General features: G+C 35.6%; 1 protein-coding gene across 1 annotated transcript in view; it reads right to left on the minus strand.

The window, feature by feature from the left end:
* Positions 1 to 27,751, minus strand: part of GALNTL6 (polypeptide N-acetylgalactosaminyltransferase like 6) — a gene marked incomplete at its 5' end in the record, with an annotated part of 473,354 nt that overhangs the window by 271,288 nt on the left and 174,315 nt on the right. Inside the window, one exon of the mRNA XM_082759240.1 lies at positions 24,067 to 24,175. Within this exon, the coding sequence (XP_082615366.1) occupies positions 24,067 to 24,175 (109 nt within the window). The remainder of the gene's footprint in view (positions 1 to 24,066; positions 24,176 to 27,751) is intronic.

Below are 27,751 nucleotides of genomic sequence, written 5' to 3' on the forward strand. Positions count from 1 at the left end.
GAAGGGGCATAAAGCTGCTCTGAAAAGTTTTCTAGTGCAGGGTTTGCTCCTTCTCCAATGTGAGGGATTGGCACATAGTGGGTGGCAAACTCCATACACCCAGACAAATGTCAGAACAAAATTTAATTCCATCTTCATTTTTGGAACAAGGAAGTCATTTTCATTCGTCCTATTTCCTTGGATATGATTTGGCACATAAATAGAACTTTATCTTACAATTAAAGGAAAATAGCTTTTAATCAATTTCAGATTCTTCATTACAACTTCATTTTTTCATTGTTACACTGGCCTTTTCTTCTTCTTCCCCTCACCCCAATGTAATAGAGCATTTATTTAAACTAAAAAAATAGTAATAATACCCCACATTAAAATTCGCAAACACCTATCGTTTTCTAAATTCCTTAGCCATAGTTCTATAAGAAGAACAAAACTTTCACAAAACATATCAAGGTTTACTAATGATATTGAAGTTATGTAGTTGGACTCTTAAGTCCAACTTTTTTCTGCCAACTGGCAGAACAGTGAGATTGAATTTACCTTTAGCAATACTTCAAACACAATTTCAAGGAATACCAGCTCTTTGCTCTAGCTCCCTTTGTACTTGGACACACATCTCAATTGTGACAAGCACCTCAGATTGCAGGATGAAGGGCTCATCTACTAGAATTATCAGTAGTTTCTGCTATGAACAGTACAGTGCTACTATACTGTTATTTTAGATTAACTCTATTTAAGCATAAAGGAGAAAAACAAAATGTCTGGTGCTTGCCTTCTACCTGGGTTAAGAATTCCACAGTGAAACATCTCATTGATAAAGCAATACTCCAGTGACTTCCGATATAAACACATGAAGCAGGTGGAAGAAAAAGCCTCAGAAGCCCGCTCTCAATTCGCTCAGATTGTTTTCCTCCCATGGCCACAATCAGCTTAAAGTCATTTTGTACATAAAAATTCAAATTTTAAATTAAACTAAGTATGACCTTTTTGAATCAGAAGTGAGATTCACAGCAAAATCATGAACAAAAGGATGAGTTTCAACAATACTCCTTTTGACTAATAGGAGGAAACTGAGTACTTGATATATATATATATATATATATATACATATATATATGTACATACACACACAGCATTTTAGCAGGCCGAGCACTTCCCTATGCTCACCATTTCCTAGAACAACTTCAGCATTCAAGTTCAGGCCATCCAATTTTCCAGAACAAATGGAAATGGAACCAAATGTTTTGCTCTGGGCTCCTTGAACACCCTTGCGCTCTAAGGGACAAGCCAGACGTACTCAGTGCTTCTAATATCTCAGCATTGCTGATTTGGTTTCAGAAACTGCTCACTTAAGTTCCCTAAAGAAATCAGCTGCTTGTTCCCTGGCAAAACACAGATTTTCAATTCCAGCTTTTCATTCCCAAGTTAGTTCTCATCATCAGTCACTTGGCTAGCTTAGTACCTACCTCAGGCAACTCCACCAGTCACACAGCAGAGAACAAACAAAAAACACTTCAAAGAAAAATCAAAACACAAAAGTCTTCACTTCTTTGCAACTATTTTTATCCTCCTGATTCTTACAAAGGATGAGCCCTTCAAAGTTCATAAGTCTCTCATGCCTACTCACGTTCTCAAGAAGATACGCTTTCCTCTACGTCTAATTGATCAGCTTATAACCTCTCTGCTCCTCTCCCACCAGGCCCACTCAAAAGAAAACACCTCTTTTCACCTGAACTCTTTTAAGGAAATTAATCAACTTCCCAACTGGATTTGATTAGTGACCAAGGCCACCTGATCCTCAGCTAATCAGGAGCAACTGCAGGAGGGGATGAAGAGAAAAGCATCAGAAAGCTGAAAAATATTCAGTAGTATCCTCAAAGCCTACAAACCTCTGTCTATAGTCTAAGTATTTCATATTGTACACATGCAAAAGTTTAAAACACAGAATGTATAATTAAAGATAGTGTAGTCACACAATTTCAGAAAATTTTTGCAGATAAAGTATTCACTTTCTATCCCAAATTTTGTGCATATAATTACAACTTCACTTTAATTCTTAATGAAAATATTTACTGTTACTTACAAAGGAAAAAAAGTTTGCATTCTGAAATGCTCTTTGCTTATGCTATTTCATTTTGTCATTTTTATTTTCAAACATCCCTGAGATGCACATTATCACACCTTAAAACTAACAGAATATAAAACCTGAAACTAAGATGTGAATCTTTACGGTTTCATACTAAATGTGATGTGCAACTACAATATTGAAACAAGCTGAGGATTCACAATGCTACTTAAAATTCCGTAGTACAATCATATCAAATCTTTTCCATAATACAATAACAATAAGCTTAGAATAACGTACTCTAAGTAGACCAAAGGTAACTGTTTGAATTTGCTTTCAATAAAAGACTTATCCATCTAATCACTAGTATAATAGAAATTCTAGAATAAATAACTTATATAAGACACACTATTGCTAACAGATGTTTTTAAAGATATAATTCCTTGTATATTCTTGCTATTCACTCTGTATCAAGACAGGTGGTTTCTTCACTTCGCTTTGATTTTCTTAAAGGATTCTATTTCACTGTTCAAGAGTGTTTTTCCTGGTACTGCCATTTCTTCATTATCTCCTACTACTAAAACTGAAGACAAGTAATTTTAAAGAGAAGTCTTCCTCACTGAATATGAAGTACTATCACTATGCACAAAAATCACATAAATCAAAAGGATAGATATTGGTTTTGATATGGAGCAACTCAGGAACAGGTGGTGTTTTCTCATGCATAATTATTTGGCCCACTGCAATATATAGATTGCTTTTGCACGTATACCAGTTGGTACATGTGCAAAAGTTGGGTCATAACATGCATTAGAAGTTGTGAAGCGTGACTATGTCCTAACACTACATTAAAATACACACCCTAGACCATTAACAGAAGCTTGTGGGCTTTTAAGAATCCAATGGGTATTTCTCTAAGCTTTCTTGTTTGCTTGCTCTTTCACCCTGCAGCTGCTCCTGACACCCACCAGCTCCAGCTGGAAAGCATCTCATTAATTTCTCTAGAAGAGTTCAGGTTAAAAAAAGGCCATTTCTTATGAGTGGCCTGGGAAGAAGAGGAAGAATTAGCTTAGAAGTTGAATAATAATAATAAAAGAAATAAGTACAATTTTTGGAGAACTTTTGGAAACCCGAAGGGCTCAGTAAATTGCCACATAGGAGTCTCTTCAGCATTAAAAATTGTGGTAAGCACATTAAAATTCTCTTCTGTTATCAACTTGCCTTCCAAGATTACTGAAAGCAGTTGCCTTCAGTGTGTACTGGTTTGGAGCTGGACTATCCAAAAGTCTATGTAAAATGCCAGAGCGAACAGAGAAAATTCACAACACACTAAGATTAGCACTCTGGTGAAAAGAGCATGGAGAGGCTGTCCCGTTGCTGGCTACCGAAGTGTACTTCAAACCCTTTGACAGATCGAGATGAGCCCTGCTACACTGTTTGTTCTGCCTGGAGGCAAAGTAGCAATTCTGTAAGGGTATCAGGACTATAATGTACTATGTAGGCAATAGCAAGAGCAAGAAAACCCAAACAGAGACTTTTTTGGACTTTGTGGGCTTAAAAGGGGGCTGACGCAGATGTGATGGATCAAAGCAACCCAACTCTGACCCTGTCTGAGGCTGGCTTTTACACTTGCAGCATAAATAATCCCCCTCCCCCCCCCCCCCCCAAAAAAAAAAAAAAAAAAGGGGGACAAACAGAACTTTTTGTTCACTTACTCAGATTCTGATTTTTCAAGATGGGGGAAGTAGCAGAAGAATCAATGAACTAGAATGATGTGAGTGCTCAGCCTGGGCCCCAAACTCCCCCCAGCATGCTCCCTTTTGGGGCACAAGAAAAACCCTAACAGTACTTCTTAATTTATAGTGCTGTCTAATCTTATTGATTACAGGGTTCTTACACCTTGATTTTAACTTTTAGCTCAGTATTCCCTGTAGACAACATTTTGAAAGTATGCCAGATTTTTTTTAAATACCATGTTAGTTTTGGAGTTGACATCTCTACATCAGTTATCATTACATTATTGTAAAAGTGTTAATACACCCCCTGAAAATGCTTACCCAATGATATTCAAAAAAACAAATGTTAAAGTAAGATACTATAGACATCAAGACTATAGACACGGTCAAATATTAGATGCCATGTAAGGTTTTTGTTTTGTTTTGTTTTGTTTTTAGCTTCACTTGAGGATGTTAATATCCTCAAGGAAAATAATACACCCTATACCTAGCCCTAATTAATTTAAGTTTAATGCTTGATAGCTTTTGACAACTAAGAGTTTAAGGAAACCTCAGTTAAGTCATCTTCTGCTTATATTAAATACAGATGCAGCAGCAGGAGAACAAAACTTCTTGAACAGCAGGTGGCACGAAGAGAAGATTAGGGTGAGAAGAAACTCAGAAACATTCTGTATACTCAGTACAAATGTATAATAGCAGAATAATGTCTCTGGATCAGCCACATCTGTAAAGTTGCCAGGCATGATAATTATAAACAGAACAGTGGTATTGTTGGCAAAATATATCAGCTGTAAATCACTTTGAGCACACAACAGAAGAGTTCTGCAGAGCTTCCACATGCAGTGGATAAGGGATGCTGCTTGATAAAATTACAAACAACAAAACATAGTACAATAGATTCTGGTTTCTATTTTTATTTTTTAACACAGGAAACCAAGTGGATAAAGAACACAACCCACTCAGTTTCTTGGGGGAAGAACTATGTAAAAATCTGAATTTTTTACTGTTTATACCCGCTGCTGGAAGTTCACTCAGGCAAAGCTTCACAGTCACACCAAGTCAAGGCTATAATTTACAAAAATATTTAAGCATTAAGCATGTCCAAATATAACATTTGTAATTAGGAATGGGAATTCTCCATGTGCTAAATGCTTGACTAAATAAATTTATTTTAATACATGAACTTAAAAATAAGTAAGCTTGCTTATCCTGTAATAACAGATAAATTTGCTATTTTCTAAAATATATTACATATTTTGTCTAATACCCTGAAATATTCCATCCAGAATCTATTACAACATTGTCTGTGCACCTCACATGTAATTTCAGAGCCCATTCTCTCTTCTGAATATTCCCATGGAGAGAAAAGCTCTTATCTTAAACTAAATCGATGTTTCAATACAAAATTGAAGTCCCGGGGCGATGGGGAGGTTAGTGATTACATTTCTTAGCAATAGCAGACACAAAAACACATTCAAAATGAATGCATTCACGCAGCAGCTTCAAAAAATAAAAGTAGAAGTAGTAAAAGGAGAAATAAAGACCATTAGGTGAAAAAAAAAATAAAAAATTGTGGTAGGCATAATCTTTCACCTTCCTGCCATGTTAACTTCTCCTCAAGAGCCTTTTATGTTCCCTGATACAGGAGTCACAGTGTAAGTGGCCAATGGAAGTCAGAGGGCAAAAACTGTTTAAAGTAATTTGTACTATTTTTTTACATCACCCCTGTATTTCCCTAATGTTTTTGTGGTGGTTGTTGTTGTTGTTTAATTTAACATTGAAAAGGCCTCTGCATAGAAAAATAAATGAGGCAAAATTCTGTATAAGTATGCACTTCAATAGCACAGCTTTATACAAGTTTTCTATTTGCTACTTTTCAAGTTTTCTATTTTCTGCTGTGGAGATGGATTTCATACTATAATTGTCCATTCTGAATTCAGACTGCCACCATATTCTGTTTTTTTTTTTTGTTGGTTTTTTTTTGTTGTTGTTTTTTTTTTTTTTTGCGGGTGGGAGGTGAATTCCCATTTGAAGACTAAGAAATGGTCTTTATTTCAAAGGCTTCTCTATATCATTCATCCTCACAGATAGGGACAAGGCATGCAGCACATCTGCTAAAATAATGGTTAAATTATCTTGAACAGAGAGGTGATTTCATAAATGCACAAAATAGGATTTCTTTTTTTTTTTTTTTTTGACAGTAAATGTCTCAGTTTCTCCTACAGTATATACACGTGGTGGCGTTCTGATCCCATCTGCAAATTTTATGTTTTGAAACCTTTGAAAGACATATGGGTGAACTACACACACATGGTTCAAGAGTCATGTCTAGTACATACTAGTTCATGAAAAAGAAGGGGGAAGCTACATGTATTTGGTCAAATGACTTTCATCTTTCACGCTAAGGATGGTTCTGCTTGCTATGAACAAATGCCTTCTATGGTTTTACATGTTAATGTTCATTTCCAGTAAAAAGCACGGAGATTTTAGGTCAAGAAATGCAAAGGAAATTCTTTGCTGACTAGAGCAAAGAGTAAGAACATGAAAATTGCACTTGGCTCATGTGAAACTGAAGTCTGCACATCAAATGGGACTATCAAGTACAAAAAAAAAAAAAAAAAAAAAAAAAAAGTATATACATGTTATGGCTTTTCATTTAGAAAATAAGGAAATTTTTCTAACCATAAAAGCAGTGAAACAATGGGATAGGCAGGCCAGTGAACAGTGGAAGCCATAAATGGTAAAGAAAAGAATGATGCTGTGCCTCAGAGAGATGATCAATACAACTTTGGCCATCTAGTGAGGTTGATTCCCATCTTAAATATCTGTGAATTGTGTAAGATGTAAAAGAAGGGGACGAATTGCTGGAATTCTGTGTAGGGTTTTTTTTTTTTTTTTTTTTTTTCCTATTTTTTTTTTTCTCCTCAGAATCAACCAAACTTGTAGAAACTGAAATACATTTATCATGTCTTCTACTTTTCCCATACTTCTCAGTGTCCCACTAGTTGTATAACTTTATGAGTCTGATTTATAGGAAAGCAATTTAATTGATTTTATATCAATGAAAATGTGATCAAAAATGCCTGTTTTATTTTTTTGCTACTCTATCTAGTAACAACTTGGAAAACCATTGCACTAAGATTTACAATACTTTAAATAATTTATTATATAACTGTCAAATTCTGAAGCAATATAAAAGGCTGTTCCTTAGCATTACTGACACAGCTGTAATCAAATCTTACTTATGCAATTGGGAAAAATAAAAACCCTGGCAACTAAATCCCGAACAATGCATTTTTTAAGCAAGAATAAATCACTCATTTATAAATATGTAACAAAATTTATTTATTACTGTTTCAAGATCAAACCACTACAGAAAACAATCCAAAATTCACTCCAGTTTTCTGGTAGAAAGCATTCAATTTCCTACTATTTTATTATCCTTCAGATGCCAGTAGCATATACAAGATTTCTTTTCAAGGATCACATTGTCCTCAGTAAGCAGTATAGAAATGTTACTGGGAGTAAACATAAGGCCTTGTGCTTTCAGAATTGCTGCTACAGTAACATGATGGTTGGCATGAGAAATACAAACTAAAGTGCTTCTTCTTCAGGACTGTCCTTATACAAATAGCATAGGTTGGAAGAAAAAGATATAGCTCTAAATTTTGATATTGACTGCCTGCTCACACCTACAACTGGGAAAAAATAAACAAAGCCAAAAACACAGAGAGGAGAGATATGCTCCCTAAAATTTTGAAAGTGTACATTCACACAGTAGTGTAGTTGGATCTTTAGAGTATTTTTGCTTATGGCTAGCATGAGATAACAATGAAAGGAACCTCTTGCTAACAGAGAAATGTGATATATACTCACGATGCTGATGCATTCCCCCATTCATTAACAAAATGAAATTCCATACTTGGTAAGAGCTAGACAAAATAAGAACATTTCCTGGAAAGAAGACGAGATTAGGTGGACGAGTGGGAACCTCTGAAATGAAATTATTTTACATGCACAATCTTACTATGTTTAAGAAGCATTTCTGTTAAAAGAAATATATATCTAAATAAAAAAAAAAAAAAGATTTTTAACTACAGTGGACATAACTTCCAGATTTTCATAGACTAGGCCTCAATCATCTCTTCACGTTAATCTAAGATTGTAACTTGCTGGGTCAGAATTCAATTACAAAAATGGCATGAGATTTTAAGAAGCCATGAAGTGGAAGGAATGGATTAACAGTATTCTGTATATGCTAGGGGCATGGCAGTGCTCTGTGTGGTCTTCCTGGAAGCTTGAAGGTATCTTTACTGGATACCACTTTGTTGCTTCTCTCTAGCACTTTACTTGATATTGCTACAAATTTCAGCCTGGCTCTTGCTGCTAGCAGTTGCATCGTAGCAGAAAAGGTGTGTTTTGAACAACAATTGGAAAAAAAAGCCATCTGTGTTCATAACTTTTACATTACTCATTTTATTTTTGCTACTTATATCCAGACAGTGTGCTTTATCTTAAACATGTGTACTTTCTCAGCCAGTAATTAATTCCTAAATCTTATAGCCTATGTTTCCTTAGGGTAGTATATCCCTTGCCTTTTTAGTCCTTTTGAAACGCTAAAAATATAGCCTGTGAAGTTCCAACATATGCTTTGCAGAGCACAAATACAGTCTGCAGGGAGGAAGAGATTGCTTCAAAACACATCATGAGGTTATCTGTGGCATTGTTGTGTTTCAGCAAAAGGGTGACTGCATTTGAACTCTGAAAAGTAAGCTGTCTGAAGGTTTGAAAAAAATACTTCACAAAAATAAATAAAAATATCTTAGAAATATCTATCACTTTTAACACTTGCTTCAAGTACTACAATGGCTTGGCAAGCACAAAGACTCATTCTACCCCATTTCCCACTTCAATAAGTCTAGATTTAAGAAAATGAAGGGGGAAAAAAAAAAAAAAAAAACAACAAAAAAAAAAAAAAAACACCATTTCATATGTCCAGAGCATTTAGAAAGCTGCTGTGTACAATGTAAGATAAGCAGCAACACATGCTGTTTTGATATGAGTTGCTCTATCACTACAGCAGGGCAGCAATATCCTCAGCAGAATTCTGCAGGCTGAGCTGGATCTAATCACAACCCTGTAGCCAAGGGATGCACAGAACATCTTCTACTTAGTCTACTTATCACCAAATGCCACAGCCACTGGAATGCTTTTCTCATTTAACGTTAGAACAGACTGGTTGTAGACCATTAATCAGAGCCAAACCTTGTAAACATTGAATGAGCAAGCATGTGAGAAACACAGCTCAACCACAAAAAAAGGCTTTACAAATTTGGGTTAGCAACCGAATGACCTGCTAGAGTAAAAAGGAATTACTATGTAACCTGAAGAAACACTATTAATATCAGTGTTTGTTTCAGTGTTGAAATAAATTAATTCACACAAAACTGTCTCAAAAAAAGCATTCTAATAGTCTCTAGTGCTAGCAAGTTTTCTATAATTAATGCAAGTGTCCAAGCTGATCTCTTGGAAAAGCTCAAACTAAACTGTTACTACCATAAAAGAACTGAGCAGCTCCTTGAAGTTAATGCAAAATTGCAGTTACACAGATACAGTTTTAGGAGGCCCAGAAATATAAAATTAAAGGCCTTGAACAGCTGTAAATAACACAAGACTTTTCTCTTACCCTTTTGTTTCTTAATTCTAAGACATATTATAAGCACGTGCTGTGTAATGTATTCCATCACAGGAAAGTAACAGGGTGTGCCATGGAGCAACTCTGTTAGTGGGAATTTTTTAAGATTTTATTTTCTTTTTTCTTTTCATAAATCAACCTAAACTAGCTCTCAGAGCTGGGTTTGTGGCTGTTGCATAAATGAGATGGAACAGCCTGGCAAAAGGAATTTAACTATGCATGAGTCCACAGTGTGCAACAGAAACACTACCCCATGGTGTGCATCCCACAGAGAAAGAATCCATAAATTCAGCATGTAAAATCCCCACCAGAAGAAAGCCTATAGCCATTCTTATGAAGATTACAAACACAATGAAAGGCAGACTCAGGAACAAGAACTAAGCCAGCTGATTCCCAACACAGTAACTCAGTAACATCCTTCCTCCTTCTGTAAAGCTAAGAAGAGGACTTATAAGCAAAGGGAGTTGGCAAACTCAGGGCCATGACAGTAACTTCATCATGTAGTATGTATGTTTTATCTCATATTCAAGTCCACGTGGACCTACAACATTATCAAATTCAGTGCCATTGTTCTCAGATAATCATTAGTTTATGAGGCTGACACTGAGTATACATGTAATTACCTAGTTTAATAAACAAACTACTTCCCCAAAATTCAGATGTATGAGAATTATCCTCAAGACATGCTGTGTGATCTCAAGGAACTGAATCAACATGCTAAGATTTAGCAAGGTGCAGTTACAGCAGATAAACAACTGAAACTCAAGCTATGACATGTTCTTGGCTTTGGTCTGCCTAAGTCTTTATGCTTTACTTTTTTTAGTACTTATTTTTTTTTTCCCCCATGAGACCTAAAGTAACACTTTGTATCCCAATCCTTTTTCCTCCTTTCCATGTCTTCTTTTGATTCATCAGTTACGTTCCTTTTCTGAAAACCATCCCTTGTACCCCAACCATTCTATGAATTTAAGAAATGATAGAGAAATCATTTCCTACTTTCCCAGGTAGTGAACTTAACTTTTAAAATTGTTCAAAACATTATTTGTTTAGCTGAAGTTGAGAGAAATTATAACAGAGAATTTAGGATCAAGACTTGTTGACATTGAGGAAGAATCTCTATATAAGATTAAATCTGGCATTTTAAAATGTTCTCAATTTTTGATATACCAAGATAAACTCATTCTTATTACTGAGTCTTTATTCTTTTGTTTTCAATATATTTTCAGAATACATTTTCCAAAATCCATGATGCTTTTGCTAAAGTCAGATTTGAAGCTGACAAACTGCTACTAATGATCTCACTTCCTTTACAATGCATTTATCATCTTGATGGCCTGTGAACAGGCATGAAATACACTTAACGTTATTGAAAGAAGCTATTCTTCAATAGGATTTTAATGTCTACAGGAGTTTATCCTAAAAATAAATAAATGAATTAAAAGATCCCTACACATTACATCCTGATTGTACACTAAGCAATGAGAAACCTCACGATCAATTCCTTTACTTTTCTCTTTTCCCATTTGTTTGTATCAGTTGACTAAGAAATATTAAACATTAACTGTTCTTTATCAAGGCATTCAGTGAGACTGTTGCCCTCAAAGTTTCTTATTAAAGGGCCTTCTCAAAACAGGGATTTAGCTCCTGAATTTAGTTCTTACAGCTGAGACTAAACTTCCCTAAATTGATAGGTCTAAACTGAGCCTCACCAGTAGGCTAAAATTGTAGCCAAGAATCCATCCTTTTATGAATTTCCTGATTAGCATTTTTGAGATGTGTAGTTGTTATCTACCAAATAAAACAAATACGCACTGAAAAAGTGTTACTTGAGCTTATGACATTGCCAAAAAGTAGTCAAGGACTCCCAACTTCCATGTAAAACATTAGAATCCTTGGGAAAAAATAATAATAATAAAAAAAAATTAAGATGTCAACCCTCTATAACTTTAGCACCTTAAAGCTTTCTCTCTTTTTTCTGAAGCATGTTAAGCTTGGATTTCTTCCCAGTATAACTGCTTCAGTAAAAGCTGGGAACAAAAAAATATAGAAATATAAACAAACTGTTATCTATTTAGAGTCTTTTTTTTGGATGACAATATTACAATTAGATTAGTCTCCCAACTAAAAATCCCCGGAGAATGACTCAAAGTACCCAATAAAAAGAATTGCCTTCCTGTCCTTGAAGGCGCGAAAGCAGACCTGGAAGGACAAGGTAACCAGCACTAAAAGGTGTCTGCCATCTTGCCCTCCAAAGAATAGTCCTTCCCTGATTTATACACTCACTGTGTATGAAGCTCACTGTGCTTCAGGATCAGTCTCACCTTTTGTAGGCTGCTGTGGAACAACAATGCAAGGAGCAACTGGAAGTATCAGCAGTCTCACAGACATAGACTGGTTTCCAAAACACATTATAATTATTATTATCCAAATTAGAATTATTATTAATTATTATTACTATTCAAATAATTAGCATGCAAAATGCAAGAAATAGCCTGGGTAACCTGAAATTACTTAACTATGATTTAAAAACATAAAAGTATAGACCTCTTTTTAGAGTAAAATAGCTGACAAATAGCAAAAGCAAGACTGACTCCATGTTTTAAAAATACTGATAATGCCATTAATTTATTATTATTATTATTATTATTATTATTATTATTATTATTATTATTATTTTAGCAATGACTATTATATTCAAATCTCTTGCTGGCCTTTTGAAGGCCAAAAGGCTAAAATACATTCTGAAATTGTGCTGAAATCTGCTGTGTGACCGACAAAGTTGTATTTTCAATACATGAAAAATAATCTTACAACATAAAGTCAAATAGAAGCACATTGTAAAGCAATACATTATTCATCATCCTCGAAAAGCCTTAACAATGCAATGGTAAGGTAAACAATTGGTGAATTTGAGAGTGTAAACAGCTTTCTAGTTTCTTTGGAAAGGTTTTCTTGTGATTATCATCATGATTATTCTAGATGATAAAGTCTGTAACACACAAGGTTACTGAGGAGTGTGCAGGTAATAAATATGTGGCACCATCATACTGTGCTAATAACCAGTTCCCTCCAGTATTACGTACATTGGGGGGGAAAAAAGCTCCTCTTATGGGTCTTTTGACATGGGTTTAGGTCAAAGGAAAGCCTTCCTTAAATCTTTAAATGAAAGAGTCTTTAAATCTGGTTGACAGCACCTTATTCTATGTTTCAAACTTAAAAGATGATACAAAAGTAGTAAGGGAAATTCATCTTTTGTCATTGCTTCTGAATTGAAAAGTATGGTGTTGGTATGTTATAATTGCTGCCAAGTACTTGTTACAGTTCTTTTGCCACAGTTTAGTGATGATGCATTTTGCCCTTCATTGAATTGGGACTTTCAGAGAAAAACAAGTAACAACTGGAAACTGAAATACAAAAGAAAGCAATGTTTCTTTGTGCCACTGAGCCAAGCTATAATTGCTCTGAACTGACAAACTTGATAATTTTCACACATATCACAAGTCAACTCAATTTAGATGGTCTATAGAGCTCTCCCTTCCTTCTCTTTCCACACAAAGATAAATCTATTCTGGAAGACTCTCAGTTGTGTGTTCATTTCTTTTTCTCTTTGTACTTCCAGGCAGCCATTCTTTTCAACCCCCAAGTATTAAACATTATATATTAAATACATTCACCAGCAGCACAACTTCATCACTAATACTGATGCAAGTCCACTGACAGATCTTTACAGCAGTACAGAAGGGGTAATAATAACCTTAGGACTATCATAAGTTAATTGGCAGTCAGCATCTGTTTCTTGGTGTTTTCTTTTATTTTGCTTTGGTTTGGTTGTTTCTTTTTTAATTGCGCACACACTGAGACCAACATGCAAATACAGGGGGAAAAGAAAAAGAGGAAAGACAAGCAACTTCCAAAATTTTTGTAAGACCACATTTACACACTAGTTTCAAGCTAGAAAATGTATCATTGGTTTATAGCGTATTCATAGACATTTCTTGCTGAGTTACTGGAAATACTACTTTCTTTCTGCCTGTCATTGTAAAAATCAAGTCGCTAATGCCCAGTACAGAAGGGTACACTGGTAGTCCTTACAAATTAGCTTACCAATTACGTTTCAGTGGTAATGAGTTTTCAAAGGAGGGTGTGGGGGTGTGGATGGGGCTGGGAAAGAACTGGGGAAGCATCTAGCTAATATCAACCACTAGAAATGCCTCAAATATTTATTTCATGTACTGGGACCAATGAGTCATCATGCTTTCCAGAAACAACTCTTAAAAGGAACCTTGACTCTGACTTACAGCCATACATGAACTCCCTTTCATATATAGATTTAAGTGGCGAGAGTTGGTTTTATCAAAGGCACAATTTTCCGACACAAACAAATGCTATGCAGTCAGAGTTACTCTTCTGGCTTCTTCTGTAGCCATTTATTATGTAGTGGTAATGTGAGCTCCTGAGGAGGTCTGTATTAAACCCCTTAACTAATATTAAACACCACTTAACTAATTAACACCACTTAAACACCACTTAACTAATACAGTGAAATATTATTTCACAATCTGAGGAAGCAAGTTTGTTGTCAACCAGGAAAAAAAAACAGCATCTGTGAAAAATCAAACAAAACAATCCTGTATTTTCTACATATCAAGGTTTAAACTTTTGGAGAAGGCTGAAATTGCTGAAAGTATTTCCAATACTTCTTTCCAAACTAATATTTGAGAGCATAATAGATTTATTTATGCTTGGCACCTGGCTTCAAATTGTTTTCAGGAGGACATCCAGACCATTAAGTTTGAGTGTTAGAATCAGATCACAGTTGACACTGCTTTATATTTTACAGTGCAATGTTTTTTTTAGTATGTGAACCACTTTACGTAACTACAGTAGATTGTAACCATCTCTTTCTTATTATATACCCTTTGTATGCCATTTCGTTGACAAGCAATGATTAACATTCCATTTCAGAATTTTTTAATCATGTCAGACTTGCATTAAGATAACCCGATGAACATTTTTGCCTTTTATGAAACAATACATTGTAAACTACAGGAAGCATATTCATGATTAATGCTATGAACAATTAGGTTATAACTACTTATCAGACCTTGGCTAACACTGCAGTTCCAATTACATTGCAAGTTCTCAAATCTTTCTAAAGGGATTGCAAGATAAAAAACCTGAATTAGATTTAGTATATTTAGTTAATATACAGTGTTGACAGAGCTCCAAATGCATAGTCCCGTCTGAAATACAGGATAAGTAAATCAGTACATACTGATATAGTATATACTATAGTATAGTATACTATACACTATAGTGTGTATATATATATATTATATAGTACATATAATATATATAATAATGTATATTATATATGTATAATATATGTATATGTATATGTATATGTATAATATATATAATGTATATTATTATATATAATGTATATATTATTATGTATATAATAATAGTATATTATTACATACCATTATATTATATTATATATTATATTATATATAATATATACTATTATATTATTATATACTATTATTATAGTATATATACTATATACTATATATTATAGTATATATATAGTATATATAGTATTATATATACTATATAATACTATATATTATTATAGTATATATACTATATACTATATACTGGGGGAGGGGGTAGTATATACTACCCCCTCCCCCACTTTGATTATTGTTCTTTGCATAAAGTATCACAGAACTATTTTTTTCATAACCTATAGCAACATTAAATGCAATTCCCTATCTTATGTAATTCCCCTGTATGATGTTGCCCAAAAACTTCTGGAGTCACTCTGGCACTAAGCTTTGCTTTAAGAAGTTCTTCTAAACCTAAGAACAGGCACTGTTCAGAACAATAAAGACTAACCACAAAAGTCTGGGGAAATTATTGTATCACACTTCATTCTGAAGAACTAAGATCAAAAGTGATGGGAAAAAAATAAAATCACCAGTCATTTATTTTTCAGGTTCTTGTTTGGTTTGTTTACAATATCTTTGTTTAGTTTAGTTTTGTTTCTAAGCTCCAGCTTCTGAATATATGAAAATAACCAAGAATCTTTAGTCTGAGATATACTGGTTTACAATAAGATTAACCCATGTACACATGGAAGGACAGTTGCTATGTGTCTGTGCTGCCTGCATGGTTCTAAGTAAGCAACAATCATTTGGTATTTTAATAATACATATATTTTAATAATACATATTTTAATACATCTCTGATGAACTAATCTGTAGGAATGCCTGCGCTGATGCATGTAAAGGTCAAGGGGCTTTAAACTCCTTTCCTCCTGGCCAAGATAACATTTTGAAGAAGCAGAAAATTAAAGATGATGCTGAATATGAGGAATAATTACAAATTTCATTCCTTCCCTCCACCTAAGTCTCCCACATGTTATTTAAATAAATAAATAGGAGAAAGAAAGACTGTGCAAATGGCTCAATAATCGTTAGGATAACCGTTGGGTGATACAGCCCACTGCAGAAGTTTTTTCCTCTGATAATTTATTAGCAGACAGGAGCAATACAACTAAACAGTCAAACAAAAGTATTGACAGCCAAATCTTAGAAGTCACTTTATCAATTCCTTAACCCATTTCTTTTGAAGACAAAGATACTTTTTTTAAAATTGATGTTTAGAGCTCTAAACACAGGTCCCTAGCAGTTACCATTATTTCCCAAATTTGCTTCAATTATAGCGAATTTTCAATGGCCATCAGATATCACAATCATTTCAGCAAACTCATTCAAGTAGTCCAAAATATCTCCAAAACATCATATAAAGGGAAAAAAAAAAAAAAAAAGAAAAAAAAAAGACAGTATTTAACAAACAGCCTTTTGAAATATTTTCTTTCCCTAACAATGTGAAACAAAATGAAAGCAAAAAAAAAAAAAAAAAAAAAAAAAAAAAAAAAAAAAACACAACACTAAGGAACTTTTGGTATGTCATCTTTCCATGTCTTTTTATAGGCTATTAATGTCACAACTAGAATTGATCAACAATTATTCAGAAATCCAATCTTTTTTGTTGTTTTCCCATCAGTTCTGTTCTGCTGAAAAGTTTCCATTTTTCCATTCTGCCAGTTCCCCTTTTGCAGTATTTAACAATGGAAAAGCTATCACTCATACTTAGAAACAGCTTTTCATGATCAGAAATAGCACCATATTCAAATATAAATGTTCAATCTATACTTCTCTAAAGGCCCACGAATTGCACATTTGAATTGTTCCTCTTATCTGAGAAGGGCTGTAATTCATCATTAATGCTATTACTTGTAATTGATGAGCACACATGGTAGAGAATTTCTTGATGGAAATAGACATAATAACTTTCAGAAATTAAGTAACAATGACATTGACAGATTCTTCAGGACTCTTAGTCTTACCCAGGGTACAAAGAGAGCAGTGGAATCAACAGAATTTCTTCTCATGGATGCTTTTGAATTACTGCCTTAGATGTTCGTGTCTCTCTTGTGAATCTCATAGTTTTTAGGAGCATTTAGGGTACCTCAGACTTCTAGTTCTGTTCAGAAAGCCTGGGAAATCAGTGGTCATTGGCACCACCGCAGTTGTCATGCTCCTGAAGTGAAAATATTGTTAGACATCTCCTCAGAGTCCTCCCCAGACAACAAGCGGGAACTAGGGAAATGTCTTATGAAGCGAAGAAACCTTCCCAGTCAATAAACAGTAATACCACGGACTTCAACATACAGGAATTCTGTTCTATCTAGATATCCAGTCAGCCTTGCACTACCCTGATACCATCACTGTTGCTGTACCTGGACTAACACACATACCAATAGCTACCCACATCATTAACACAGCTGTATTTACATTACACTCATACACTCATGTATTTACATTTACACTCACAATGCTAACTTCAGCACAAGAATGCTTTCAGATATATGTGAGACAATGTTTACCACTTGCCAAAAAAAAAGAAAAGATGGAAGATTTGCATTTGTTTACAGTTTTTATAATTTTAATGTAAATTAAGCATATTTTTCATCAAGGCATGTCATCAGTTGTATTCCCGGAGGAAAACAAATTAATAGAAACAGCGCTTAGTTTAAACGCTGGTTTCTTGTCAGAATGATGGCATTAAATCTGCTCTAATAAAGTCAGTTTCTCTGATTAGCTTACTTTGTTCCCTCCCCCTCCATTGTAGCATCTGATTGACTTAATGGGTTGCTTCAGAAAATGGAAACAACCTTTTTTTTTTTTTTTTTCTTTTATAAGTACCTTTGACAATCACATCAAGATTTTTCTTTTTAAAGGTAAACTTTCAGATTCCTGTTTCTGTATTTCAATCACTGGTTTTGAAGTAATGAAAGAATAATATTCAGAGAAAAATGGAAGTGATTGGGATGACTGAATAAAATATCTTTGATTTCACTATGTCTATTCTGTACTGATGAGCAGTATATTTATTAAAAGTCATTAAACACTCCCTTCTGCCTTTGAGTAAATCAGGACTTGGATAACTGGAACTAATTGGCTATCTTCCCTTTTCTACTAACAGTATAGCAATTAGCTGCTTCTGCAACCTTCCACTACATTCTCTCTATTGATTTCTTCCATTCATATATCAAAATTAACCAACAAAATTTATTAAACCTCCCTTGAAAGTTTTAGTTTTATTTCCACTCACAGAGACTGAGAATATTGAAACATCATTAAAAACTAGGTTAAGAGAAAGAAGCTTCAAGTAAAACAACAAAATAATTTCTAATAGAGAAGTAGTTTCAGTGCTTTTTCTAACTCATAATAAAAAAGCAAGGTTAAACATGATAGCATACACAAAATATACAATTAACCTGATAAAAGCATTCTACAGAAAATCATAGTGGTCAAAGAATAATGAAGATTCCAGACAGAATTAGAAAATTTAAAACCTACGATATAGGATGAAAAATTTGGCTATATCAAATGCTGTAATTTCACAAATAGAATCAACAATATCAAAGTATCTGAGAAAAGTATGAAAAAGGATAGAAGTCATACCCTGAGTCAGTGCTGAAGACATTTGGGTAGCCTGGTTTGGAGAAAAGGAGGCTGAGAGGCAACCTCGTTGCTCCCTACAACTTCCTGAGGAGGGAATGCAGAGGAGGAGGTGCTGGTCTCCTCTCCCTGGGAACCAATGGCAGAATGTAGGGGAACAGCACAAAGCTGCAATGGGGGAGATTCAGACCGAGCATCAGGAAAAAAAATAAATTCTGTACCATGAGGGTGGTCAAACACTGGAACAGGCTTGCTAGAGAATTTGATGCCCCATGCTTGTCTGTGCTCAAGAGATAATACCCTCAATAACATGCTTTAAGTTCTGGTTAGCCCTGAAGGCAGCTGGAGCAGATGATCTTTGAAGGTCCCGTCCAACTGAATGGTTGTATTCTATTCTAGCGGTGTATCCAGGTACATACTTTCCTTTCAATAACAGAGGGAAGAGACATTGGTTAGCTATTTTATACATACATTTAAAATAACCAAGTTCCAAATTATTATTTTATTTTGAATGAAGAAATTGAGATGCCATATTTGGAAAGCATCAAGAAAGCATCAAGCATCATGATGATTTCAACATAATGTTCTTTTTTCAACAAAAATCCATTTATAGTTCAGCAATGATTCGTATAAAATTTATCTAAAGAAGGATGGGCATTCTATCTATACTGACAGAATCACTAATATTTTCACCAGTATCATGTAAATTCATTTCTTTTCATATCTATCTAGGACTTCAGGCTCTTCATTATTGGCAGATAATACATACCAAGTGACCTGCAGATCCACAACTCATTTCTTCTTTGCAAGAAAATTACCAATCTAGGATGGCCTGAATTATCTGTTTCGCTGACCTTGCAGCATTTGACTATCAAGAAATAATTTATTAAACTGTGACCATTTGTGCCAGTGTTGCATCATCATTTCTGGAGATGAAGGAATTACTCACATGCCAACTTTATCTGGAGCGTTGTTAGTGGGGAATTTTTAACTCATCTGCATATCCATTTAAATTGGGAAAATGCTTTTTTTTCCCCCTCTATTTCTTTTGTAAATCAAAAGGACATATGGTCAGACAGCAAAATCCAAGCAGACTGTACAACAATTTCCTTTCAATGCTGGCTGTACAGTACGTATTCTATACTACATAATATAGCTGGGCATAGGTGTAGGAGCTGATTGCCATTTTGTGAATCTGTGCAACAGTATCAGTAAGATCATGGCCATATCTCAGAGAAACCTGCGAGTATTCTACTACATCTTGTGTGATGTGCAAAACAGATAGCAGTGCAGTCCCACATCACAAGTTCATTTACAGACTTTTACTAGGGTACAGAAAAAATATGGCTAGCAAACAAATTAACTTTTAAGGAGTTATGTCTCCAAAGACTGCATTAGGTTTTTGCCACTGGTAAGAAACAGTAACCTACAATAATCTTGATAGAGTTAGAAAGCATTATCTTTTTTCAAGACAAGAAATTGAGTCACTGAGAAAATGAAATACCTGTGAGAAAACTGGAAATTATACTTAAATTTATAGACTTCCAGACTGTTGCCTTACTTACAGGCCATACAACCTAGTTCCAGTAACATTCAATTATTTCAATACAGCTGGAAAAGCAGGATCATTTATGGAGTGTCTGGACAAAGAGTGTGGAGAACTCAGCTCTCTTTCGGCTATATCAAAGATTTCTCTAAGGATCTTGACATGTACTGGATCTGGCTGGAATGCAGTTAACTTTCTTCACAGCAGCCTATACATGCTGTGTTTGAATTTGTGACTAAAACAGTGTTGATCACTCACCGACGTTTTGACTATGTATGTTTGCACAGCCTCAAGACTTTTCCTTTTTCCAACTCTGTTGCCACATCAAGCAGGATTTGGTAGGCAAGAAGGTGGGAGGAGACACAACCCATAACTGACCAAAGGGATGCTTCATGCCATATAACATCACTCTCAGCAATAAAATGGAGGGGAGAGCAGCTTGGGAGAGGGTAGCAATTGCTTGGAAATCAGCTGGGCATCAGTCTGTTTGTGGGAGGTGATGAGCAACTACCTTTGCACCACCAGTTTCCTTTTTTTCTTATTTTTTTCCTCCTTATTCCTCTATCCTCTGTTTATTAAACTGTATATTGACCCATGAGATTCCTTGCTTTTTTCTTTTCTTTACACTCCCCCATCCTGATGAGGGGAAAGAAGTGGGAGAATGGTTGTGTGGTGATTAGGTTCCTAGTGGGATTAACCCAAAAAAGTTCTTTCACGACACCTAAAATGGGGCTTGAGGGTTCAAGATAAACACAAACTTGATCAGTGCACTAGACTGAACTTCTAGCCATTATACACAACTCTCATTGAGTTGTGGTCTGAAGCTGGGATTGTGGGGTCACTGGTCTGGAAATATATGGCCAGGAAACCCAGCTGGTGGGATCACTTGCTAGGGACCATAAGAGTGACAAAGAGATCAGAAGAAAGGCAGCCATCTGCCGAATCTGGAGGTGGCTCTTCACAAGTGTAAAAGCAACATATCCCTGCAATGAAGATCTTGCAACTATCTCTAAACTATCAAAGAATGTTGAATAAAAACTATATGGAGCACATGTGGACACCGGATTCACCTCCTCAGTGGCAGAACAGTGGCAGTAAAAAGCAGATACAATGTGATGGCATTTGTAATGCCCCTTGTTAGGTGGGAAGCACACAAGCATGTTTTCCCCTCAAAGGGGCTTCACCAAATATTTCCAGAAAGAAACTGATCTTGGAATGATCTATAGCATGAGCAATTTCTATGTAAAGTGAAGTTGAAAAAATAGTACCAGTTATTGAAGCCTTTTTATCTGCAAGAGCCTTTGAATATTAATTTGGTTTTTGCTGTATCAGGAGCTTATACATGTAGAGCCTTGCCACTCCATTATTCACTTCAGTCTCAACATCCTTCTCTGGTATCACCAGGATGCTAAAAGAATGTGAATTACTGGTAAAAGCAGCATAAAAACACATTTGAATGTCAGGGGTGCCAACAAAGCCCCACAAATCCAAAAGTAACATGAACTCACTTCAGTATTTAGATGCTAGATTATTTCTAATTTTAGAGACAAAAAAAGATGAGCTCGAACACTTAAAATAAACAGAAATAGTACAGTCTTTCTGCATTTCTTGCAAATGACTTGTGGTGATGGAGCACTAGAACAGGCTGCCCAGGGAAGTTGTTGAGTCTCCTTCTCTGGAGATATTTAAGGCCTGTCTGGATGCCTAACCTTGGAACCTGCTTTGGTAGGGGGATTGGACCCAGTGATCTTTTGAGGTACCTTCCAACCCCTACAATTCTGTGATTCTGTAACTTTACTCTTCAGCTTTAAAACAATTAAATGATTACCTTTCAAGGCACACCTATCAAACTCAGGAACATTAGTTCTGATTTTGTGGAATAAATGGGGATAAAAACTTTTGGTCTTGCAAGAGAACAAGTAGCCAAGTTAGCACCATTCTGTAATTATGTTTATGAAATGCCTATTCCCAATACACATGAAACTAAGATTTACAGATAAACTGTAAATTTAAAAAAAAAAAAAAAAAAAAAAAAAAAAAAAGATCTACAGATAAACTGGATTCTAAAAAGACTTCACTATTTTCCTAATTTCCATGTAATAGCCACTGACTGCCTTTTCTGACATCACCTGAGAAGTCCTTCCACTGGTGTTATTTTTGTGCCTTCAGATTATAGAGTTTATTCTCTAAGTAATTTTTAACTAAAAGTTGATTTCAAAATTTTGGTTTGCTAGTATGCACAGAAATTATATAGAATGTCCTAAAAGAGTGCACACAGATACTTTTGTACTCTACTTTTGCATTTGCATTACTATATCGTGATTTCAACAACAAAACTTTGAAAGTTAGTTTAATGTAGTGAATAATAATGACACAATTTTGTATAAAGATTTTTAAGATGTTCAAACTCAGCAAACACTCAGGAAAGCAATAAAAATATAAGTCAGAAGAATTTAATATGTTATTTTTCTCAAGGAAATAAGTTTACTGGTAAAATACTCACACACTTTTAAAATTATAACTGCAATAGAATGCCCAAGTAGGACAATACTACATAACGTGTTTTGCTAGTTTCTTAGTCAACTCCATGCAATGGCTTGCATTTCAGAGGTAATTCTACAGCCATCCATCAGAAAATCATAAGTATTTTCATTTATTTTCCAAAACACATGGGGTTCACGTTAAATATTCAAGAATCAAAAGTCCATTGCCAAAATGTCAGTGCACTACTCTCAGAAAGGTCCACATTCCAAACATGCGACATTCCCTACATCTCTACAAGTTTCTACGTATATGCTGCTTCTAGTCTGTGCATTCTCTAAGATACTTGTCATTCTACATACAGTTGGAATAAGCGCTAGTCCTATATGTAATTTGGAACAAAATTAACACTGATCTGACAAATCCTATAACACCTAAAATGTCTTCATCCCTCCCCCCATATTGTTTCCTCCTAAGCACATGTAGAAGGGAAGGATCATTTATTTTAGTTAGTGATCAAAAAAATTCAAAAGATAAAGGAAAAAACGGTTTATAAAATTAATCTTCACTTGAAATATTTTAGTTGCTCAAGACCTCACAAAATGAAGCACTTCCCAAATACTACAACTCTGTCAACTGGATTCAGTATTTGGGGGAAGGTGTTGGCTGTCTTCTGACAGTTGGATCAAGACAGCATGATTCATTTTATAATAGATTGGCCTTTGTAAAATAATGACTTTCAGACACTGATTAAGGTGCAATTTAACTGCTGTTTCCCTTCCTTTCCTTTTAATTTAATTCATCTTATTCTGAATAGCTGTAAATTATATTACAAAAGATTCAACTCTGAACATGTTCCTATGACAGAATGAGGACCACAAACCTTTGTTTGCACATATGGCTTAGAGTACATAAAGGTACGTTAAAATTATATTACTCAACGTAACCAAGTGTCCTTCAGTGCATCTGCAAATACAATTTGCTTCCATTTTCACATCATTTTAGATTGTCAGAATGAAGTAACTTTAGCCTAAGTACAACTAAAAGACTGGAGTTCAACAGTGGCAATAGGGTCAAAATTTGTTCCTATCATAACCCTGGATATTCTTGACAGTTATAGGTATCAGGCTCAGATTTTTTCCACTGATTTAAAGACAACTCAGCTGCAGCTATTACATACGTCCCTTTGTTTGGAAACCAACACTTTTGCTACTTTTTTAATGGTATCACAACTGATTTCAACATGAAAAATATTGTCAATATTTTTGCCCATTTCCTAAATGCGGTCATTATATACCTAGCAGCATTGAACACATTTTTGTTTTCACTTAGCTGTTTTCAGAAATAGGATGTTTGTGTTTGTTCTGACCCCTCAGTTCAAAAAATTATCAATCCTTGTGACATGCTGCAAATACAGACTGTTATGATTCTTTTTAGCTGACTTAAGAGGAAGAAGAATCATATGAAAAAAATGAATAAACCACTTAAATTTGCTCTGAACTTAAGTATACCTGAACGCATGGCATCTTTTTGAATACTTTCATAATCATGCCAGTCCTTCCTTTTCAATCCATCAGTCCAGGTGAACAGCTGTCCATCTCCCAGCCCCAATGGAACTGTCTGCAAAAATAGCAAATAAACAAACAAAACAAAACAAAAAAACAACACATATAAATATGCACATATGTGTACTGTTTGCATTATTAGAAAACAACATTGATAATATGGCATTAGTGAGCAAAACATTCAGTCTATCCAGTGCAAATACTGAGCCCTGACTGTGGAAAATTAAGCTACTATTCCAAATACTGTGAGAAAACTATGAATTTATATGTTAACTAAGTTATTTATTTAAGTATGTCAAACACATCCGTAATATTTCTATTAGCGTCTTGCTATAGCTACTACGCAAGAAGTTTATGGATGTTAAATGGACCACTAAAACAGCAGGCTGTCAAAAATGCCTCATTCTTCAACTCAGGAAGTACCTCGATTCATTTTTGGTTAAATTCTCATTTCTACAAGATTGGAGTTATAGTTACTCAACACCTCCCAACATTTCCCTTTAGCTTTGGAGTTTCCTGGAATGGCCAATGATGAGTTATTAATGTTCATATAAGGCCAGGCTCACTGCCTTAGAGAGGCAGAATACAGAGACCCCCAAGGCACTTCCAAATCAGTTGATCTGTATGTGTGGTAAGAGAAAAAAAAAAAAAAAAACAAACAACCCCTTTCCCCATCAGCCCCCCTCCCCCAAAACAAAACAAAACAAAACAAACAACTAGCAAAACAAAAAAAGAAGCATTCATGCAACATGCAGCTTTTGCTTTCCAGACTCCAATTTCCCACATAAAGCTAAGAAGAGCTTTTATATTCTACCATAAATTAACTTTCCAGAGCTTTGATTTTTTTTTTCTCATTCTTTCTGCCAAATGGTAGTATTTTAACTAAAATAAAATAGAAAAGTACCATTAGAAGTACATTAGAAGTAAACAAAATTTAGATCTGTAAGAGGTATTACAAGGCTGTAGAAGGTTTCAAGTAACATTAGCCATTTTCCAAATGCTTACTTTATGAAAAACGTGGTTTAAAAAGGTGTAGCAAATTCTGATAAACAAACAAGATGATTTACCATATCTGTGCTGAAGAAAGAGAAGAAGTGATTTGTTGCTGCTTACGAGTAACAGAGAAAATCTTACTCTGTTAATCCTAGGTTTGAACTGGCATACTGTGCAGAATGTATAATATGCATATGTATAATGCATATTACAAATGCTGTTAAGCATGTTCAAAGGATGTGTGAAAACACACTTGAAAAGCAGTTCTGGGGAAACAACATTTGATCAGCCTTCTTCTGAGAAATATTTTGAAATCTCAACAAAAAAACTCAGGCACATGTAAGAGTGATGCTCTGAATGTATGATGCTTCTTCATGTATGAAGCACGTGAACCAAACAAATGAGTTACTGAGGAACAACAACCTCATTAAGTTAACATGACCTACTTTTTTATTTTTAATATTGAAGGTGGGTAGCCTACATTTCATATTACTGAAACACAATCCAGCCTGGGTTCACTCCTCTATTGCAACTTTTGCAGATGTACTCCAAGACAACGTTTTTCTTTTAATGTCTTAACATATATCAGAGGTTCACACCTGGAAGAACTGAAGAACAAAAGATACATGTATTCTGATAAAAGTATTTCATCCAACCTTTCATGGCCTCAAAATGAACTCATTAATTTCAATAATTCTTGTGTTCAAATAATAATATTACCATTTGAACTTTATCAAGCAGCTTGTTTCTTAAAGTCAGAAACACAAGGTAGAACAGAGTTTTACATGATTCTTGAGCCCAGCTTCCTAAATTAGCCATTTCAAAGCATATTAACTGGCTCTTTTAAAAGTGAGGCACAGACAGATTGACTTAAATTAAACTTCTGCCTCTTCTCAACATGGGCACAGCCAGTGTGAATCTCCTGGTTGTAAGAATTCAAGACTATCAGAACTATCAAAAGCACGACAAACTTCACTTTTGTGACAATTTACTCCTGTGCTGGTCCCTTTCCCTAAAAACAGTGATTTAAATAGCAAACTTGCAGCACTCTGAAAGGAAGCTGGGTAGTACAGTTAGCAGCTGGTTTCCTGTTGCCTATTTGCATTTTGATGCAACACTCTTAAAAAATATTAATTACTTGTAGTTACTTTACCTGATAACATTTACAAGTCTAATGTACTACAAGGCCCTCTTGCAAACATAATATACTTAAGTAAATAAATTCACTAAAATTAATCTAGCAGAAGGATAAATATAAATCCAAATACTCTGAAATACATAAGTAGCAAGCTGAAATCTTGTTGTGGCTCAAATTTTAGAAAAGCTACATTGCCCTAGAAGGAAACAGGTAACAAACAAACCCCAAAGTACAGTGTTGGATACATCATAAGTATGTCGTAACAAACTTGTGTTTTGTTATACATGAACTAACTGCCTCCTGTAATGGCTAGGCCCATGATTCCTTGATAACGTTGCTGCTTGCAAATACACAAAAGACAGAACAGCAGCACATCCCATGGTCAATCTCAAGGCGAGTTTTGAGTAGCTGAATACAAAGTCACTTCATAATATAGGATGTTGTGGTGGCTTTACTCAGGTGGGCAGCCAAGTTCCACCACAACCGCTCTCTCACTCTCCCTCTTCAAAGGGAAAGGGGAGAAAATGCGATGCCAAGGGCTCAATGGGTTAAGATAAGGTCAAGGAGATCACTCAACAATTATCGTGATGGGCAAAACAGACTCAGCATACGGAGATAGTAAGATTTATTGCCTATTACTAACAAATTACAGAAGTGAGAAACAAAGGAAAGAAAGCAAAAATGCCTTACTCCCATCCACCCTCTTCCACCTCCTCCCCCTGAGCAATGCAGGGGAATGGGGGAATGAGGGCTGCTGTCAGTCCCTATCGTTTCATCTCTGCCGCTCTTTCTTGGTCACTCTCTGCCCCTGCTCCACGTGGGGTCCCTCCCACGGGATGCTGTCCTTCCCGAACTAACCCTGTGGGGGCTTCCCACAGGCAGCAGCTCTTCAAGAACTGCTCCCACATGGATCCGTACCACGGGGTCCATCCCCCAGGAGCAAACTGCTCCAGCACGGACCCCCCATGGGTGGCAGCTCCCCCCAGACCCCCAGATTCTCCGTGGGCTCCTCTCCACAGGCTGCAGCTCCAGCCCGGGGCCTGTTCCTGCAGGGGCTCTCCATGGGCCGCAGCCTCCTCCAGGCCATATCCACCTGCTCCACCAGGGGCTCCTCCACAGGCTGCAGCATGGAACCCTGCTCCCCCATGGTACTCCACGGGCTGCAGGGGGACAGCCAGCTTCACCATGGTCCTCACCACAGGCCGCAGGGGACTTCTGCTCCAGTGCCTGGAGCACCTCTCACTGACCATCACTTCTTCTTCACTGACCATGGCGCCTTCTCATTCCTCTCTCTCTCCCAGATGCTGTCTGGCAGTGTTGTTTTTTTTCTTTGTTTCTTTCTTTGTTTGTTTTTGTTTGTTTGTTGTTTTTGCTTCCCTGTCTTAAATATGCTATCACAGAGGTGCAAAAAATATTGCTTATTGGCTTGGCTCTGGCCAGCAGTAGGGCCCTTATCTAACATGGGGAAGCTTCTAGATTCTTTTCACAGAAACCAACCCT

The sequence above is a fragment of the Aythya marila genome (assembly GCF_965140915.1).
Source record: "Aythya marila genome assembly, chromosome: 4".
In the NCBI taxonomy this organism is placed as follows: domain Eukaryota; kingdom Metazoa; phylum Chordata; class Aves; order Anseriformes; family Anatidae; genus Aythya; species Aythya marila.